Source organism: Zosterops lateralis (genome assembly GCF_965231275.1).
Source record: "Zosterops lateralis genome assembly, chromosome: 3".
NCBI classification, from domain to species: Eukaryota; Metazoa; Chordata; class Aves; order Passeriformes; family Zosteropidae; genus Zosterops; species Zosterops lateralis.
The window spans coordinates 61,395,611-61,417,338 of record NC_139764.1 but is presented as its reverse complement, the minus strand read 5'-3'; the positions used below and the strand labels follow the sequence as shown (position 1 = coordinate 61,417,338).

The 21,728-nt window shown below is 38.7% G+C and overlaps 1 protein-coding gene across 3 annotated transcripts in view; it reads left to right on the top strand.

The window, feature by feature from the left end:
- The window catches only part of TPD52L1 (TPD52 like 1), a 50,262-nt gene extending 29,145 nt beyond the window's left edge, over positions 1 to 21,117 (top strand). Inside the window, exons 4-8 of one of the 3 annotated variants that reach the window (XM_083857332.1) lie at positions 6,192 to 6,293; positions 12,849 to 12,863; positions 15,408 to 15,446; positions 17,092 to 17,152; positions 19,367 to 21,117. In XM_083857332.1, coding sequence (XP_083713458.1) covers positions 6,192 to 6,293; positions 12,849 to 12,863; positions 15,408 to 15,446; positions 17,092 to 17,152; positions 19,367 to 19,498 — 349 coding nt within the window. In that variant the 3' untranslated portion in view covers positions 19,499 to 21,117. The other 2 variants (XM_083857334.1, XM_083857333.1) reach the window with 2 other exon arrangements.
- The last annotated feature ends 611 nt before the right edge of the window (positions 21,118 to 21,728 follow it).

The window sequence follows — 21,728 nt, the reverse complement described above, 5'->3', positions numbered from 1 at the left end:
CAAGTAAATGTAACGGTTGTGTAAGTGAAGAAATAGTGTGTTGGCTTTAGCAAGTACATTACCTGTGTGTGAGTCTGTGCTATATGGAAGTAAAAGGAGCCTCTCCTTCCGCTGCCTTTGCTACCTTTGGGTCAGATCAGGCAACCTTCATGCTGTCTTCAAAGAGAATTATTTTGCTGCCTTTCCACATATGTCTCTGGCCTTGAATTTGGAAGGGTAGAGTAATAAGGAAAAAGAACTTCAAGAAGTTAACTTAGTTCTCATTGTTCCTTGTCCAAAAGATGTATGTCCATTTGTTTGCATGAGAACCTTCAGCTAGTGGAAATTCCACAGTAAGGCCAGATGTTGGTTTCTCAGGGAAAAACCCACTGTAATTATCATGGAGCACCAGAAAATGTATACATGAGTATTCCAGTGATCTTTATGTGGGTATATCTAACTGTAACGATGGGAAGGGAGGCCTGAATGTAAATTGGGATCTCTGAAATTACAAGGATTAAAAATATCCAAGAAAGAGTTAGTAGAAAAGAGGGGAAAGGGAAGGGAACAGAAATTAAAGGGAGGAAAAGGAAAAAGGGAGGGAAAGAAAGGAAAAGAGGTTGGGATGTGTTTAATCTGCATAATTTTGTTAATCTAATGTACAGCACAGAGCCCACAGTGTTACTGATATAGTTTAAAGTGTGATGAACTGCCTGTAATGTCTTAAGATCATCTGTGCTTCAGCAAACATATTTTGGCTTTTCTACCTGGAGAGTAACCATAGCACACTTTCCCCTCTACCCCCCATGCTATGCTGCATTGCACAAATAATGCATTTCAAACAATTGTATCTCATATTTTCCCCAATGTTTGAAGATTACAGGGCAGTACAGCCCAGAACATTTGTCACCTTTCTCTGGCACATTTCCTGACCTGTGACTCTCTCCAGCCTATTGAACAGTCACCTTCCATGCACAAATTTCTGCTGTAGCCTGCAAAGTTTTAGTTCCCTTAGTTTTCTCCTTCCTCTCTCTGCGAGAGAAACTACCTGGGGCATTCTTCCTTAGATTTAGGCACATGTACCCATCCACGTGCCAGCACTGTTTCAGTTAATTCTTAAGATCCCTGGCAATGGGAAGGATGACAAAAAATACATCTGTCGTTTGGTTTTGAAATTGGAATGAATTTCAGGAGAGTACTAAAAAAACCCCACCAAAACAAAAACCAAAAATAATGCACAACAGCTTAGAGTTCCTTTGTGGCAAAAATGACAATAAAAATGCTCTTAGAGAATGTTTTATGTACCTTTTATTTGTCATATATGCATTTATCTCATTTGTGCATCAGCATAATTTAGTTAATGCTGAGCCATTTCTCACATAAAATCAACAGAAAAATAGTTTTGTAGCTGAGAGTTTCTCAGGGATCCAGATGTTTTAGATAGATTCCAGAAAAGTAATTTTTAAGCTGACTAATGGTTTGAAAACTGAAAAGAAGTAAGCTCCAGAGGGCATGGCTTGTGCTACCAGGCTCTGCTCTACTGTATGGTTTTGTTGTTAATTGTTTGCATTCTGTTACATCTTCTGTGAGCCTTATCACAGGCAAGGATTTCTCAAATGGATTAATTTTGCCAGCAAGCATTGATGGAGAGGCATAATGCTGAATGAAGATGTACTAATTAGCAAATGTACTAATTTTACAGAAGCTGAATAAAAATTCTTTATCGTTTACTTCAGTACATCAAATGTGCAGCTTGACATGCAAAATATAAATATTATATGTGTAGCCTACTTCTGTCAGCACGCTGTGTATTGCACCTGTGAATGAAGTTACATTTAACTCTGCCATGTGAAGGGCAATTCTGTACTGAGATGAGATGAGTATGATTGTCCTGTCATATCCTGCAGATGGTGTTAGCCATTTAAATGTCTCGTTCTCTAGTTCTCTCTCTATGGCTGCTTCTTCTCTCTATAAAGCACTTGTTCCTTCACATGTTGTTTTATGAAACAGTATCTCCTTATATTTCCTCTCACTGTCTGTAAAAATCACAGTGGGATATATATAGTGAGATCTGGTTGTCACAGAATAGCATAACCTAAATGTAGTATATGACACTGTCAAGTGAAAATGCAGTCAAAATAGGCTGCAAATCTACTTTGTCTAAATAGTATGTTACAGCACTGGAGACGTGCGTTATCTTTAAAGCTCCTTTTAATTATATTGGGCATGGTATTGGAATATAACTGCAATATCAGCATGTATTTTGATAACCTCTGATAATCAATTTTATAAATAACTGCTTCTGTTAAAGAAATACCCTATTTTAAAAACAAAATTATAATCAGAATTTGATGGATGAAATTCTTAAGTTAATGTCGTATATAAAGGTAGTGTTCAAATGTTCACAGGTGTCATTTACAAGTTTACAATTGAGACAGTGTTTGATATAACTTATTTGTTTAATCCCTCTTGACTATGAAATACATTATAAATATTTATTGTTAAGTGCTGAGTGAAAGCACAGAATATGGCCCTTGTTAACCGTTACCAGCAATTCTTCTGTGCTACGGAGTATTTTCAGATGCCACAAAATCAGAACAGGAATTCCTACTCTAACTGAATAAATCAAGTAAGCTGGTTCTACTTTTGCTGATGCTACCTGGTGTAATGCTGATGGTGCCTTTGTATGAGTATAATGATGTATTTGTGTAAAAATGCACTCCATGACTTGGATGGAAGGTGCACTTTCTTGAACCCCTGTATCCAAAATTATCTGAGTTTGGTTTTGCTGGGATATTTCTGCCTATAAGTTTTAGGATCACTGGTCCAATCTGAGCTGCTGGCTGACTGACTCCTAAGATGCTGTCACCTGTCTCGATGAGCTGGTGGTCAGCACTCACCTAATGATTGCCAGCAGTGGCTGCTGAAAGGATAAGAGTGCCCAGGTGTTGTAGATGTAGATGACTTAGCATGCAGAGCACCTGGTGGTGCAAGGAGGACTTAAACCATACATAGAGCACTTTTTCCCGTTAGTAAGTGTTCATAGTTCTTACCTGGAATATCCAACTTAATTTCTGCTGGTAAAGGTTTCTGAAAATTATATAAGCTGTTCAGTGCATTAAAACAAAAGTATGAACTGCTGTGAGTTACATGAGATGATGAAAATTGCTCGGTTAGATGATTAATGTGCAATACAACTGACCAGATTCCACATGACAGAGAGAATATGTTGAAGAGATCATTGTTACCAGAGTGCTTGGCAAGCTATCAAATGGATGCTATAAATATGAAATAACTACAAGAATAAACATATCTGAGCCAAAATGCAGGGCATCATACATCCGAATATCAACACAGCACATAGCTAACTACAGTGAGGCAATGTGCTCTGTGGAAAGATTATTTATGAAGAAGGCATAGTGATACATGTAATGATGGAGAGGTGAGAATGGGCAAGGGGTTTGATTTTTAAGCTATCAGAGAGCTCTGCTGAGGTGCAAATTAATGGTTCTTGTTTTTGCTGACAGGTATTGCATGTTGTGGTCTATTTTCACCTTTGTTATTTTGTTGTTCCTTAAAGCTCATTCTTCAGCATTGCTGAAAGGAGGAGGGGACATGTCATAGGTCATTTTTGCTGAAGTTGGTGCTGAAAAAAGACTAGTTGTGTAACAGTTTTAGCTGGATTTACGCTCTTATGTAATGTCAAAAGTATTAGGAACACGAATGCAGTCTCCATGTCTTCTTCACTAGTGGAAATACTGGAGGATATTTGGTTTATGGGATTTACAGAGAAAACACAATATTGTTGGAATGGCAAAATCAGTGTCATTTCAGCCACACCCTGAAGGTGTGTTCTGACCAATGTAATGTTCAGAAGTATGTAGGGGACTCTAATGTTTCTCAGCGAAATTTGGGTCTGTCTGCTGGATGGCACATTTTGGACTGTTCTCCAAATAGTTTTACATGGTGTGAAGAACATGCAGTGAAAAGGTAAGACATAGAGATATTTTATCATAAAGTTAAATGTACCTAAAAATAAAATTAACTCCAAGGTGTCATTTCAAAAAATCAGTTCAGAGGGATATCTGAAAAGTATTTTACTACGTACATTCAACCTGTACATAAATAGGTTGCACTACAAAAGACCTTTTAGACTTGCAAGTCAAATCTTGGCCTTCATTTTGTCATCAGCAAAATTCCACTTGTGCTGAATAGTTTAGGAAGCTTTTCTGTTAGCAAACTCTTTAACACTTGTATGCCACAGGCAGTAGACAATTTGATTTTCTTCTTTTTCATAGGCAACTCTTACCAAAAAGCTATGTGCTTATAGTTTGATAGTAGCATCCTTATTTTAGGGTCTCATCCCATTCTAGTTTATATGAGAGTATATCTACTGTCAACAAGAGAATTGGCACGGCTATTAAACTAGTTAACCTAGAGGATGAGGCCTCAGTGAAATAAGAGTATTGCATTCTTGCTATGTCCAAGAACAGACTGGCTAAGAAGAAAGGAGATCTGGTAAAAACCAGAATTTTCCATCTTCTCTGTATTGTACTAGAATACATTAAACAAGCATAACCATTGCTTCTTCCTTTCTAATTATAATTTGTGTTCCTTCTGTGGGTGTTGCAATGTTTTAGCCCTTGTGCATGTGTTTGGTTCAGCTTCTTAACTGGAGACTCCTAGAGATCATGTACCCTAATCTTCAGTTGCTCCCTGTTGATTGCCTTGTTACTCAGTGAAAACAGGGACAAGCACCTTAATAGAAGGAGCCCTTTCACTTGGCAGCTTAAGAACATGGTAAGTCAGTAGGATGTTGTGGGTTAGGAACATAAAATCAAAATTAGCATTAAAAATAAAATCTGAAATAACAGAGCATTATGTGGCCTCTCCCATGAAACCGGTGGTTTGTAAAACACAGTCCTGAACAGAGGACTTTCAGTAATAGGTGCTGCTGGGGCTAAAACAATGTGATATAAAATGTGATGTGCCATACTGCAAATGTTAATCTTATTTCCCCTCCTTCCTCCACAAAGTTATTACTTTCATATACATAATAATAAGGAGAAAATACCTTGTTGTAAGGACTTAGGCAGCAGGATTTTTTTTCTTTATCAATTGCCAGTGTACTTTGGAATGTGTTTGAGATACTGTGGTATTTGTTCAAAGGAGAATGAGAACCAGTGGAATTTTATTTCTGAATTTTTCATAATAATTTCTTTTTGTCTGCCAACACACGCCACAGGACAGAAGACTGATCCTTTTGTCTCTAGGTCAGTAGAGACCTTTTGTTACTAGGTCAGTACTTCTAATTTTGAGCTTGTCCGCGTCACTGGGAGTATCAGATAATTTACTCAGAAGGAAGCCTGTGACATGCTTGGAATTAGTTGAGTCAGCAGAAAATCATCTGTGCAAAGTAGTTTATTGATTACTCCAAGAGTGCAAGTTAACTGTACTGAAGGGTCTGTATGGGTCAGAGCAGGTATTCTGGATCAGCAAATTCAGATGATTCTGTGTTTGAATCTGCCTGCTATAAGTGAAATTAGTGACATCTTTTAAAAGAATTCAGTCCTCCTAAGAATATGCATTCACTCTATATGTTTATAGGTTTCTTCATCTTTCTTTCTCTGTCCTTCCCCAAACCTTATTCCTTTAAAGAAATTTTAAAAAGTGAAAAAAAAAAAGGAAAGTTGTGGCCTATGGAAACAGATTTAATGGGGTTTTTTTCTATTTTAAATATCACAGAATCATTTTGAAGTGTATCTGTTAAATATGCCTAATATGTATATGCTTGAAAAACCAGAGTTGTATTTGTCCTGATTTTTTTCTGTGCTTCAGACAGCAGATTTTGCCAGAAGGTCAGTATCTGCTGGAAGAATACTTATTTGATGTAAATATGATTTTCTGTAATCAGAAATTGTATCAAACAGGTGTTCAACAAATCACTGCTTTTAACCAGCATGTTCTGGCCCATCTGGAGGATGTTATCTGCAAGAGGGAAGAGAAGATTGCTAAGGGAAGGATTGCTCTGGAGAACCGTGCACTTAGGAAGCTGTGCAGAAATGGGCACCTCCACCCACGTTTGCTTTGAGTTACATTTACGATGTTACTTAATATTTCAGTGGATGGGACTTTGAGGAAAATTAGTCACAGGGATTCTAGTCTATCTTTTTTAATACTTATCACTATTTCTGTTCTATTTTTGTTTCCAGTTACAAGAAAACACATGAGACCCTGAGCCATGCAGGACAAAAGGCAACAGCAGCTATCAGCAATGTAGGAACAGCTATCAGCAAGAAGTTCGGAGATATGAGGTATCAGCATCTGCTGCTTCTCTGGTCTTATTTAGAGGACTAAATGTATAAATCATTTGCCAGCTCTTCTTTTCCTTTTACATTGGTGTTTTGAAGGTTCAAGTAGTTTGTAGTTAGAATATTTAATAACATTTATGTTTTTAACTGAACAGAAGGCATAATGATGACCAAAGATAGACTTTTTATATGAGTCCTGTTTTCTTTTTTTTTTTTAAATGTACAGTCAGAAATCCTTCTGCAATAACTTGGCAAACTCAAGGAAGTGTATAAATAAAATGGAACAAAAAAACGCTGTTAAATCATTATTAACCCAATTTTTTTCATATGTGGATGCTGGAGAAAAATATCATCTGAAGAAAACAACCCTACCTAGGAGCTGCTTGTGATAAGAGAAAGAATATTTCAGGCAATTTTTAATCAGTTTTTTTTCAAGTTGTACTGCCAAGTTTTATTCTGCAGTTGTATAAAATTAGATATGATGGAAGTAACAGGAGTTGAGGTCAGTAGAACTGTCATGTAACGGCAACTTCAGTGTCAAGTTTTATATGTTGCTGTATCTTGGAAAGTGTGGGTCTTAAAGTTCCTCAGTATGAAAGCAGAAACTGTACACTGTAAATCATCATTCCAGTTTTCCTTAGGTAGTAGGATTACATAACTTCTGGAGTGTTTGAAGGAGTTGATTTTTGTGATAAAATAAATGGACATAGGTAACTCTACAATATACTGTGTGACCTGTGGAATTAGAGTCTCTTTTATTAATGGTGCGTATTATCCCATTGGTATGTACTCACTTGTTTGTTATTTTGTAATGTGTAAGATATGGTTATCTTATACATTATCTTACAAGATATGGTAATCCTAAGATATGGTTACCTCATACAGCACACTCTATGTGTGCTGCAAATGACTGAAGCTTAGTTTATGGCAGCTAATTTTTTTCCCCTTTTTATTTTTATTATGGATATTTAGAGTCCTTAGAGTCCCCCCTTATTACCTACCTTTTACATACAGCTTAATAAATCCTCTGCAGAAGTACTAATATTTTTCTAGGTGAAACTAAAATAGGAAAATCTTCATTACTGTATCATCTGCTTTACAGTGTCTTTTTCCACACTGCAGTTCAAAATGGAAAATTACTCAGTGACTTGCAACCAGAGTATGAACATAACTAAGAATTTTTGACTTGATACAGTTAAACATTCATGAGTAGTATATGCCTATCAAAGGATGGAAGAATAAGCAGGCATGCAAATAATATTTTTGTAGCATATTTTTTTTAGTGTTCAGAAATCTAAGAGCTGAAAACTTTCTAAAACGTAGATTTCAGCCTTCATTTAAAAATTTCTTGAGAGTTTCTTCATGAATTTATCATTATTTAGAATTTATTTTAACTTATATGAGCTTTTGAAATTCATAACACCTCATGTCTCCCCCCAGATGAATAGAAATTTATGTAGTAAAGTCTGTGGTTTATTTGTTCGTTCATTCATTCCCTATTTGGAGTTTCCTTGGTCTTTCCTTTGGTGCCTTCTGGCTCTTCTATTATGAGAAACAGTGAGTGAGTTCTTCTTCTGACCTTCATTTCACTCATTTTTTCTTGTGGGTTTATTGTATTTTACTTCAGTTCCCTCTTCCCAGACTCCAGTTGGATGAGTCACTTTCACACGCCTTTTTGTTACCTTTGTTAATTCTTTCTGCCCTCCCTGCATTTGTGGCTGTATTTTTTATTTTTTAGAAATATGTTAGATGTGTGTGATGCATGTGGCACCAGCATATTCCGTTTTATCATATGTTCTTTCTTAACACTTCCTCTTGTAAAAAAGACAAGCCCACAGCTCAGCAAACTTGTCCTGTTGCTGTTCCCAGGCTTTAGATCCTACAGCAGTGACCAAAGAGTTTTCTGTATGAATACCTTGAGCTCTGACTCTGGATTATAGAGGGATGGATGACTTAGCAGTTCAGCATTTCTGAGGTCCTATTACTTGTGCTTTGCACATGGTGTGAGATTAACTGCAAATATCTTCCCTGAAATACAGCATGTTCATCCTTTAGTATTTCCCTTAATTAATCACTGTTACCAAGTGCCTTTGTTTTACCTATCAGTACCAGCCCATATGCCCATGGCAGTCATGCTTCTGACATGGCAGATGGGAGGTGTTTATCCCATTAGCCCTTTAGCCAAAGGCTCAAAGCAGAGGCTGAGTCCAAAAGCATTTTGATTAATCAAAAACCGGATTGCTAGTAGCTTTCTTTGATTGAAATTATTACCTTGAACCTGGTTGGGAATTTTTCAGGAAAATGCAAACTGCCAGCGCTGCCTTTTTTGTGGATCCTGCTGTTTTCAATTAAGTTCTCAGTTAGGACTGGGTTTTCTTGGCGCTTGATGATGAAGTAGCAAGTGATCTAGCCAGGTTCTCACAGTTACAGAGAGTGTGGCTTGACTTGGACCTTCTGCATCTGCTGCACATCCTAAATCTGGACTGATGGTCAGTATGCTTCCCTCAGCAACAAAGATGGCCTAAATTCTTGGCTCAGCTTGGCCAGGTGTAGTTCTGTCTGGGATCACATTACAAACCTTACCACTTAAATCACCTGATTATTAAAAATCTTCCCCCTCCCTTTCCAATCTCATTTGTGTTTGGGGGAGTAAACTGTATAGAAGCAGGGATTTTCTGTGTCATCGTTGGCTTGGGTTTTTTTTTTGCTAATCCAAATAATTTTATTTCAGTGATCTAGTGTATGGATTATCACCACCCCCTCCCATAATGCCGTTTTAAACAAACATCAGACTCTAGCTTAATTCTCTTGGTTAGGCATTAAGGCTCATAGTCACCAATGACATCCAGATGCAAATCCCTGTTCTGCTTTCACTCAGACGAGACACTTGAAACTGATTTCTAAAATCCAGATGTCACCATAATTTCCAGTATGTTCAGCAGCCTTACTCCCTGCCTGTGATGATGGTGATTTTGAAAGGGTTTGTAGACAGACTAAATAATGAAACTTACCTTCTTTACGAAACAAAATCTAGGTTTCTATGTTGCCTGCTATGTCAACTGTACAGAGCACTACGTGAAACATATATTTCTGTTCTGAAGCTGTTGGGTCTTAATTTTCATCGTTTTATCTCTAAAAATATTACTAAATTGTCATATAACAACAGGCCAGATAGACTCCCCCAAATGTGCTATTTTGCTATGTTAGAATTCAAGAAGATAAAATCTATAAGAAAAACTACAAAATTCTGTGTGTCTGAAAAAACAGTCCCCCCCTTTGGGGACCAAGTGCTTTTCATGCAGCTGCTGTGCTTCTCTTTCATCCTCACCCCATCTTCCCAGTGTTGCAACTCTAATTCATGTGCATGAGTAATCACTAGTGTTTTACATTTTCTGAATTTTGCATTAATAATTGTGCTCATAAGGTCTCTTTATGGTCATAATGCATCCTATTTAATATTTCTAGAAATACAAGAAATGCATATAAAACCAGTGTACAAGATACTTGTGCATTAGGATACAAACCAGACACTAGCAATACAGCTAAGGTAATAGATTCTTCATTAATAGGTTTTGTGATTAATTATATGCCATCAAGATTTTATTTTCTTGCTCCTCCACCTCCAGCTTACATTGTCTCTTTTAATATTTCTCTGGTGTGGAAGGTTAAGAGGAAGCTGGTAGTCCCAGGTTACTCACATGGCATTGATCAGAGACTCAGATCTCTTGGTATTAGAGATTGCACTGACATTTTAGGAAGAGCACAGATGGGATAGAGTTGAGGGTCTTTATCCCTTTCTCCTTTGCTTTCTGCTAAAGTTTGAATATTTTCATGCTATACTGCTGGACTATTCTGCAATTGTCTGTATGGATCTATGTTTCATCCCTGTTGATGAACTTTTAGAAAGAAATTGTGATACCAAGTGAGAGCCTTTTTGGGTTTTGGGTTGCTTAAATAAAAAAGAGGAAAGAAAGAAAGAAAGAAAGAATGAAAGAGTAAACTACTTACACTACACTACTATATGCACACTACCACATACATTGCTGCTACTCAAGTAAAGGTATTTAAAGATTAAGCTAACAAAGGCATGCATGCAAATTAGGATGTCAGCAGTTACGTTTTGTATAGCTCCTTCATTCAGCTGTCTGGTACGTTTTTTTTAATTACATGATCACACAGACCCCTTTCAAATTCAGTGCCTGGGATGAGCCAGCTCTCAGGTTGAATGAAGGTAATATAATGCCTTATTCCTGCCAGGAGCTGGAAGGCACATGTGGAAAGACACAAAAGACTGCAGGGAGGGACAGCCTCGGGGCATGGCTGTGGCAGCTGGATGTGCCCCTCAGAGATCAGCACAGGAGGCACAGGAGGGGTGGAGGAAGGCAAAGTTAATTCCTCTCCAGAGGGGCAAGGGAAGTTCTGGGAACTACAAAGCAGATACTGGATGAATGCATTAACCTGTTATTTTCTAAGCATTTAGAAGATAGCATGATGGCAAAAACATAAAAGGGTTTGTCAAGAACAATTATCTTGAACTGACAGCACCTGTCATAGAGGATAGATGGAAGGTAGGAGATGTGATAGAGCTTGACTTTGATAAGGCTGTACTGTTTTTGCAGAACTAGAGAAATACAGCTAAGGTGTTACTGCTTTAGCAGGAAGAGAGCATAGGGAATTGAAAATTGTATCCAAAGAATAAGTCTCAGTAGCTGACCTAATGTGGGATTTTGCAGGGATCTGTCCTGTGTTTGTTACCCATCAGCATTTTCCTTGCTGAGTTAGATGAAGGTGCCTGGATGGCATCATTTAGAATTCCATATGACTGCAGTGGCAGGGTATGCAAGCACTTTAGGCACCAGGATTAGAAATCCACATTATTTTAAATGATAAAATAAAATTCAGTGTAGGAAAGTGCAACGTGCTTTACTGACAAATGGGAAAAAAATTCAAAAGCAGACATGGGGAGCACTGACCAGGCAGCTCTGCAGAGAAGGGCTAGCAAGCCTAGCCTCATGGCTCATAAGTGCAGCTGAGCATTTCTGAAGGCTTTGAAATCTCTGTCATTGAAAGTTTTTAGAAGCAGGTGGGGCCAAAATCTTTTGGCAATGGTTCAGGTATGATTAATCTGCTTTACCACTTTGGGAGTTGATTTTTGCTGTGCCTTTATTGTTGTGCTTTTGGGGGGTTTTGCTGTTGTCGTTTGTGGTGACAGAATTTTTGCACAGCCTCTTAGGATTTCTGTGATGTAGTGATGTTCTGGCCACTTAAAACTGCTGTCAGATCTAAATTCCTTCACATGCTGTAGCATTTCGTCATGCATGAAACTGCCATTCTCAAACCTTTCTGTCTTTTGATACCCCTATAAAGGAAATAGCAATACTACCTTGCTTCAGAACATAATTTTGTAAGCATTTCTTTTGCTGATGGGTGAGGAAATTTTCTCTCACTTCCGTGGACATTTGCCTCTTAATTTGTGCTAGTTTTTAGAGGTCTGCAGTAAGAGAGATTTCCTTATCATATGTCTGTGCGAGTATCTGTAATGGCATGGAGAAGGGAGTGGCTGTTACTGGGAGCCAGCAGGTAGTACCCGGGAGGCAGCAGTATTACTTAAATGGGTCTAAGCAGAAATGTGTTGTGAAGACAAACCCTTGAATGTTTAAGAAGCATCAGTATACATGATGATGTGTATAACCTTGTGAATAAACCTGAAGAAATCAATGCTTTTCTTTGGAGCAAAGTATGAACATTGCACAGTAAATAATGCATCATACCACACATTGAGAAAGGATGTGAAAAATAAGTATTTGAAGAGCTGTTCATTAAGTGTGCACCACCTCTCTGGCTCGCTGCATGAGACAGGTGTTCCCTTGAAGTGGTCTGTAATTAAAGACTGCATCAGTAACACAGATGAAGGAGAGGCTTGTCTGCCTCATCATTTCTCAACTTTGGAACATTAATGACATCTTTTGAATATTGTATATCAGTGTGTCTCTCCCAGTTCCGCCTTAATTAAATTTCCTGTGAGGTGGAACACAGTGTCAAAGTGTTTCAAGTATTGTTTTCAACAAGGAACAAGTATTACAGAAAATGTCGGTTTAGGAATTAAAAACTCCTTATTTTTTCCATAGCCTTTTTAAACTGAGAGATGATTAAGGAATTCAGAGGGAGAAAAAACTCATTTGCTCTTATGTACATGTACAATTCCAGTTCACCTATACTTTCTCTTTAATGATACTAAGGGAGGCTATGAGGAGGGAAACCACTTACATTGTTTAAATCTGTTCTAATGAAGACAACACAAAATTTAGTAGACAAAACTTCTGGTTTTCAATACATACAGAATAGGTGACTGCATAGTGAAGGACTGTGTGAAAACTTTTGCTTTGGAGGGATCTGAACTGATCCACATTCTACTGTGCATTCCAGCATCAAGATTTGAATATAAATTATTTTATTTTTCTCCTTGGGCAGTTTGACATGCTACAGATGTGTATGTCTATTTTTGTTACCTTTTCCTAATACTTTTAACTCTTTTCTTTCCTTGTGCATCCACCACAGATCGCATTCAATTAGGTAAGACACATTACTCTCTTTGAATACTACCTCTGTATTTGATAGGATTTGTTTTATGGACTGTAATGCAGTAACCTCTTTCCTTTCAGCATCATTATACAGAGAAAAGCATGTGCTACTTAAACTGCTATGCCTCATTTTTACAGCGTGGTGAGTGTAACAAGAAAAAGATTGGACTAAGTGTTTGCATTGAGTAGATTAGTCTCAAATTCAAATAATGGACACATTCAAAAGATGTTGATCGTGGGAAAACCTATTTATATATAATCCCATTCTCTCAACCATGTTCTTTCTGTCAGAGGTTCAAACATGACCAACAGGAAAAATTCTATTCAGCTGAGTTTTGTAAAGATTATATTATTTACATACCCCTTCTTCAATAGAGCAAAAGTATCTTAGTCATGATTCTTTAAAAGTTTTGAGTCCTGGGGAAATTTCCAAGTTCTACAGATGATAAAAGAGTTCTTTATATTTAGAGTTTGAGTTTATTGATTCTGTGAAGCACTTGAATATATGATGAATTAGAAAACAATTTTATGTGTTCTCAAAGATTCTATAAGCAGTCTGGCTTTACATCAGCTCACCCTGAAGGGATGCTGAGCAACCCTGAATGTTCTGCCAGTCCCTCTGGCCTTGTTGTATCTTTAGTGCACTGAAAAGCTCAAGAGCCTTTTTTCCACTCAGCTAAGTTATCCTAACAAGGACTCTTAACTTCACTGAGTAAACTTCAAAGTACAGCACGGGTTGACCTTCTTGACTCACTCTGACATGAAACTAAAGTGTAGTATTTACCAGTCTCTGTCATGAAGCATCTCTGTTCTTTGCAGTGATCACTATGACAGACATGTATCTTTAAAAAAAGCTTAATGTTTCAGGCTTGTACTAAAAGAAGATTTTGCACTGTTTCTATAACTTGAATTCTTACCTCTTTAGAGAAATTAAAATATGAACTCAAAAAAATAAGCACTTAATATTTGGATTGTCTGTCATGTGCCATCTCTCAGCTGTGTGAATTTAATCTTCTGACTTAAACCTTTATATTTGAAATGTTTTGCTATTAGAAGAGGAGCAGTCTATGCTGAAATACTTCCAACTCTATTTTTGCCTATTTGTTACAGGTTACAAAACTAAAATGGCAAGGATACTTGCTTAATTTAATGAGGATTGTTAAAGATTTGTTGCACTTGTGAAATATTTGGGCTAATCTTTTATAAGTCTTAAAAATTATGTGAAAAATTGAACATGAAACATTAGCATTGTCTGCTGTCAGTTCTACTGTCTATCTGATCTTAGCAGAAGCCTTTTAATATATACAACAGCAAACAATTTGTATTAGATCTCACTCTTCCACCTGCTTGCCAGATAGCTCTTCCCTCCCTTCCCTGCCCCCATTTCTGAATCTTTAATCTGGATAAACAAATCTGTATACAGACTCAGTGTTGCTCTGTTTTTGTATAGTTTAAAACAAACACGTGTGCTTTTTGTATGAGAGCTTTATTTTTTTTCATGCTGTAATCATGCTTTACTTGCAGCCAAGTGTTGGCAATCCTTACAGTAAAGCTCTCCCTCTTCTCAGTCAGACCAGGCTGCAGCTGTCAGTCAACTCTGAAAGGAGCAATGCAGGGATTTTTGGAAAAAGACACACTCTTGCATCACACACTTTACTTAAAGTGCTCAGATCTAAATGTGCTTATGGAAGGTTCTTGAGCTTCAAATAAAGATTCTTATTTGGACCAGGCTTGATGCTTCCCAGCAGCAGGGAACAGGTGATGATGCTGTGAAAGCAGAGATGGTGTCTCAAGTGGGAGAATTTGGCTCATGTAAGTCAAGCAGCCTGCATGGGTGGCATCTGCAGGTCTAAAGGTGTGCAGCAGGATTTGGGGATCTTTGAGTAACTCAGAGGCACCATCCTCTGCTTGCAACCTTCCCATACTCCTGCTACTGGGCAGTCTGAGGATGAAGTGTCACAAGGAGAGCTGGATGAAAGCTGTGGGAAATAGCCCTGTATCTTTGGTGAAGTTGAGGAGTGAAGGAGGAAGTGAAATGTCCTGGAGGGGTGCAGATAAGTGAGAGTGCTGCCTCTGTGGCTGAAGAAACCTCTTGTTTAGATAACCATTTGTGCAGGAACCTTTTGAGATTGGGAGTCAGCTGAACCAGCTCTACCGATATGCACAAACCTGGGGTGTATCCCTCCTGCCCAACACAGAGCTCATCCTCTGTCACTGCAGAACACAGAGGTGGTTCTCTGTGACTCCCTCACATGTTCTTGTAGATAGCTGGGGTCTGCACCATTTAAATGGATTTTCCCAGGAGCTGTTTTGCATCATTCTTTTGAGCCCCATTGCTGGTCAGTTGACATGAATATAAATGGTTGAGAGTAAGCTGGAGTTTGACAAGCCCTTGCCATCAGGAGAGGAAGAATACCAGTACTCTTGAAAATATGTATATGTACATTTAAAGCTAAGTTTAAAAAATACATTATTATAATAATACTGGAAATTGGATTTTACAGCTTTTTTTTCTAATTTTGCTTTCATCCCACAGCTATTCTATTCGCCATTCCATAAGCATGCCTGCAATGAGGTAATGTGCTACCCACATTCTATTTGCTATGGTGATGTTCAGCAGAGTAATGAGGGGGGATTTGCATACTTTGATCCTGCTCCTGTAGTTTTTAGTTGATGAGTAGTCTCACTTCAATCAATTAAGGTTATTCATGTAGATGAGGGCTGCAGGACAGGCTAGCTGTGGGGTTTTTTTTTTCATTTTAATTGTATTAACTGCTTAATCTCATGTACAAGCCTTTGAGTAAATGAAGCAGTTCTGAGATGTGTTTGGGTAGCTGATTGTTATCAGGTTTGTATTACTGAATCTGAAATTCAGTTGTTTTGCTGTCTCTAGAACATCATCCAAAGCCCATTAATGTCAGAGATGCTTTCCACTCCAACAGGCTTTGGATCATGCTCCTTTGGAGGGATTTTACATGAGTGCTTTCATATTTTAATGGCTATAATCACGCTTTACTTGACTGCAGCCAAATATTGACGTCTGTTCAAGTAAAGCTCTGACTGTTTTCAATAAAATTAGTATCCAGCTTTCTTTTTACTCCCTTGCCCTCTAAGTACATGACTGTCCCCATTCTGTGCCAAGCTTGCATGAAAAACAAACTCACAACTAAATGATGGATGCTAATTCATTCAACTTCAGCAGGTGGATAGTTTAAGGGAAGCATTCACTGATATGGTCTATGGATCAAATATAAGTTATAAAACCCAGTTTCTCTCTCCTTTTGACCCTTCTTGCCTTATGAAAAAATTTGTCATCTAAACAGCAGAAACTAAATTTGCATTATTTTTTCAACTGCCTTCTGTTTGCCCTTAAACTGGGGTCATTTTAACTCAGCCTGATGAGGGACACGATAAAAATGTATTTGCAGAACCAGGAACTGTGCTGGACAGCAGTGCCTGAGCTTCAGAGTATTCACTAATTATGAAGCAGAACGTATGCTGTAAATGACCTCTCAGGTGGCAAGCGAGGAGCAGAGAACCAGAAGAAGGTCCCCTTCACCCACTTCAGACTTGTCCAAGTCTCCTTTGTGCTGAGTGAACAGAGAGAAAAGCTTAGCTTAGTCAGAGAGGCACCTTAGGAACACAGTCTCTCTAAAGTCTTTGTCTTTGAAAGCAGCAGTCACAAAATCACGGGCAGGAGAGGGGGGGCAGGATTGCTCAAAGGCATTTGGGATCCACTTCCCATGTGGTTCTAATCTCCTTCTTCCCAGCCTTAGGACATTAAACTTGGCATCTTTTCAATAATGTAGGTTATGAACTTGCTCATCAGCTGAAAAAATGTTTATTTCTTTACAGCAACAATACAAATGGATAAAGCATAGAAAAGCAGCATTACAGGCACCATTACAGGCAGCATTGTCTGGTTGTTCTTCTGAGAACTTGACAAGTGTATCATGGAGGAGGCAGGCCAGTTATCATTTGGTTTCAATTACTAGGCAGGTTCTGCTTTTGAAAATTTGTAGCTAAAAAATACTCATCCGATTACCATAATTGGATTTGACTGACAGAGCACAAGTGAGTGTTCATAGCCCTGTGGTGCCAGCCAGCCTTCATTCTGTGCTGGCAGTGTTGCCTGGTAAGAACTGATCAAATTGTGGAGTTATCCCATGATGTTGGCAGCTGACTCTTTTTCCTCCCTTCAAATTTTTATTTTCTCCTAGGAATTCTCCAACTTTCAAATCGTTTGAGGAGAAGGTTGAAACCACTGTCACAAGCCTTAAGGTAAAGGTTAAGGGGCAGGGTTTGCATGCCTGTGTGTGTTAAAGTGTGACAGCTTAGTTGTCGCTATCATTTGTACAGGAGACTGATTGAATTTGTTGTTCCATCAAGAATTTCACAGTAGTGCAAGAGCACTAATGGAAAATGAAGGCAATATGCAAAGAAATTGTTTTCCTTTGCTTTGTAGCTAAGAAATTATTTCTGCCAAAGTAAGCAAGTGGTATCAGAAATGCCAAAATAGTGGTGGTAAGGTGTGTCTGTTCCCAGTCATGTCAATGTGTCATTCAGAAATAGAAAAAGATAATTCAAACTGCACAGCTCTGAAGACCATTTCCTCTCACAGTGATCTGCTTGAGGAGCCTGATCTTATTTTGTTGATTAAGAAAAGGTGTTCTAGAGGAGTCTATTTGTCATACCAGCTCAGCCTGTTGTGTTCAAAGTGCTCTTAGATCATCCTTTAAGAAATCTGTAAATAAGCAGGACAATACAGGAAGTTTTGAGTCTGAAATAATCCTCCACATGTCATGAAACCTTCATTGTCTATCTTTACTCTGACTGACATTTTCTCAAAATATTTTCTTTCTGTATTTTCTTTTCTTTCTTTTTGCCTTCCTGCCTGCCTTCCTGCCTTTTCCTTGTGCAAACGGGGAAGGGAAGCTGGAATTATGAATTTAGGGTGCCACTGGGGTAGACTATGGACAAATGGGAATACCTCAGCATTTCTCTTCCTTTTTCCTGCCTCTGTTCCAAGGCTTTCAAGATTAGGAAGACCAGGGGACTGGGGAAGAAATCATGGAGTTACCCTTCAATTCTAGGGTTTTGTTGTGGTCTCAAAAAGTGGAGAACTACCAAGAGAGGCCCCTGAAAAAAGAACAGCAGTAGTCTTATCATCTTTTCAGCCTCCTTATCAGTTACAACTCTTCAGTGATCCCAGAGTGTTCTGCAGTTTGCAAAACTGATGTTCAGGTTTCATAACATTTGGAAGTCAAATTTCAAATTAGACTTTATTTGCTCTTGGAGTTTGGACTTTGGGTTGCAGCTTTCTTGAGAGAGTATACTAGTTCATTTTCCCCTGGAAATCAAACAGGACCAGCGTGCCTCATTCTTTTAAACTTTTCTGAAAATCTGAACTCTGATGAATTAAATGTTTTATTGGACTTTCAAGCTGTGCTAGCTAAAGAAACAGGATTACGTGGGATTAACCCTTTGGAAACTTGGAACACAAGGTTCATTTAATTAAAATAATCTTCCTAAGCATTCAGTGTCTGAGAGGTTGAAAAAATGTCAGCTTGTTCTGCTGTAATTCCAGAATGGAGTAAAAGGTTTTGTCCTATTTTCAGGCTTGAATTAACTTGGAGTGGGCATATCAGCAAGCAAAGCTACAAAAGAACGTTCTCTTACCAAGACAACCTAGTCACAACAGTTTTGTCTCTTCATCACTTAGTCCTGATAATTTCCAAATCTTTAGATAGAGCTCTATCTTTGTTAGGAAGCTTCCTTTTCAAAGATTTAGTCTTACTCATTTTTATTTTTAATACTTATTACAAATTCAGTGACCTGAAGAATTCTGGAAGTAGATGGATATGTTTGATTAATGTATTTTGGTATCTCTTCTCTGCCTTCCCCCATGAAAATGCTGCTGGCAGTTTTATGTACCAGTATCTAGGCAGCTACAAGTGCCTGAAGGGATTCAGGTTGCTGAATCCCTAAAGGGTTTCAGGGTTTTTCTGTTGGTTACTACATTCCTTCTGCTGTCCAAAATCCCAGTATGGTTTTTGTTAGTAGCTGTGTTGCCATAGCTGGTATGTGGGCCACTCAGCAAATGAAGCAGGTCATTTTAGTATCCATCTCTTATCCAGCCTGCATAGAATTGGAAAAAACCAGTGAAACCAGTGTGAGCTACTCAGGTAAACAACCACTTGAGTTTGCTGCTAGGGTCTAGGATTCTACCTGGGATCTACTTAGGGACTGGTCCCTTTAAGCATATGAGACATGCCACTGTCAGATTTTATGATGGCAGCCTAGTTTAGAAATTGTGGGGTAAAGAATTTGCTTTGTTTGACTGGTTTTATAGCTGCTGTTCTAAGGAAAAAACCATCCCTACATGTTCTCTGCCTGAACAGTTCCCTGCTCTCTTGGGCCATGGGATGGATTGGAAACAGGATTTGCTTCAGTGTGAGCAGAGGAACTTGCTGTTCTCTGTTTGCCTTATTTCAGACCAAGGTTGGTGGGACAAGCAACACGGGAGGCAGTTTTGAAGAAGTTCTCAGCTCTACAGCTCATGCCAGTGCTCAGAGCTCCCTGGCTGGCACCCGTCTCCCTGAAAGTGAAGAAGAGCTTCAGTGTTAAACAGCAGATCCTCCTGAGCCCCACATGCCTCTCTTCAGAGACTTGCCCAGTGATTTTCAGCCTTCCCTCACCACACAATTTGTGCAACAAGGTTTTGTCAGCTTTGGAAAATTGCCATCCTGGCCTTGTGTTGGAGAAATTTTCCCTATTTCTATTTCAGATAAGCCATTTTACCAGATATTTTGTACATCATCAAAACCACATGCAAGTCATTGGCTATAATGCACTAAATTCTGTGTTAAATGACTGTGTTAAAAAGTAGTTTTCAGTTACATGTAATTTCCCTCTAACGACCTCCCAGTCTTTGTTACTTATTTATTTTGGTTTACTCTTTTCTATCTGTTGGTTTCTGGCTTCTCTCTCGGTGCCACATCAGACAGATGGACCTAGAGCTGTGCAAAGCATTCAACTGCCAGCAGTAGCCCATACACCAGCTGTCTACCACCCATACCAGGTGCCCTTTGCTCAGGAGTGTGTCTGTACATCATTTACTTCCTAACAGAATTAAAATCACTTAGTGTCACAAAAAGCTGTTTCTCCTTCAGTGGTAGTCTGGCATTGCCCCACACCCGTTAGGCAGCAGAGTTAAGGAGGGCAGGAAGAGACACCTGGTTATTCATACAGAAATAGCCTATCACAGCTGCTGATTTCAGATGGCTGGGAAAGTTTTAGTTTCAAAATGTGCACTATTGCTTGTTCTTTTTGGTTTGGTAAGACTTGGCAGTGAAATTAATTAGAAAATCAAGTGGAGTGGAGGGAACCTCTAATATTTTTGCCTCCGCATCTTCCCCTCAAAACCAAGGGAAGATCTATTTATGAGCCTCTGTCAAGATACAGCCTTAAGTGAAAGAATACAAACCCAACATTTGGCTTCAGACGTGCCATAGATTAGAGAGCCCATGCCTTCAGAGCTGCTAGCATAGACCCTGTTACCTGACAATGCACAGGATGAGTAAGAACTTCACTTTTGGTGTCAAACTTTGTTGTGCTTCGCTCCAGGATGTAATTCCACCAACCGCATTATCTCTGCTCAGTCACCAAGAACCAGACATCTCTCAGCTTTGATTCAGCATGTTTTGTGAATTGCATTCTTTTAACATGTTTTCTAAGGAAAGAGCAGCACATTTGTGACACTATCTTGCTGTTTAGTGAGCACGTGCCAGTCCGCATGTTGCGTTGCTCAGCTCCCCACACACTGAGGTGGGCACAGTGTTAACAGTAAACAGGATGGAAAAGAGCCTGGCTACTTTGAAAATGGATGCATTTTTTGAGGATACGCCAAAGCTTCAAATCAGTGTTAGTGAGTTTGACATTACAGATTGCTTAAAATCTTGTGAGCAAATGTGGCTTTAAGTGATTTTTGTTTTTTCTTGTGTGGCTTTTTGTTAGTTTTTACAAAGTTGAAAGCCCTTTTGTAATGTTCTACTGGACATAAGTTAACTTTGGACATTTAAATCACATGCCTCTTTAGTGTGATTTTTAGCATGGAAACAAATCTAATAGTTTTTCTAGTATTCTTGTGACAATTTTCTAGCTTATTTTACATGGTTTTGTGCATAAATGTGAACTTATTTAAAGTGGAAGGTATTAATTGACAACTTGGTTTGTGTAAATGAGGTTCTTGATATTCTTATTAAAAATAAATTTCTCTCTTAACTCTTTTACCCTTTGTGATGTTTTAATTCTGTGTGTGCCAGTAGTACTGAGCAACCTAGTGGAAGGTGTCCCTACCACTGGCAAGGGAATTGCAACTAGATGATCTTTAAGGTCCCTTCCAACTCAAACCACTCTCTGATTACCGTGCATGGAGTTCCACACTCTGTCCTCTCGATCCCCTGCAAAATGGAGAAGCCTCCTGCTGCACTGCAGAAATGGAGTGTTCCTGCTTAGGGTAGCATTGGTGCTGGGTGTGTTTCTACCAAACATCTCTTCAAGGCCACTTTTCTGGTTTGTGAAGAGTGTTCTCAATTCTCCCTTCCATGCATCTGTAGCTCTTTCACACTCAGCATTCAGTGCAAACTAATGGAGACTATGGTTTGTGTGCATCTAGGCAGAATAAAAATACTGGCAAAAGCTGGGTGGGCCCCACTCCATCCCCCTCTGCAATATGACAGTCTGTTGCCAAGAACCACTAATCAGCTCAGCTGAGTGCAACCTGTTCTTCCAGGGTTGCCAGAGGGCATGACTGCTGCCCCGGGGGGTTCCTGAGCAGAGCAGGCATCTGGCATTT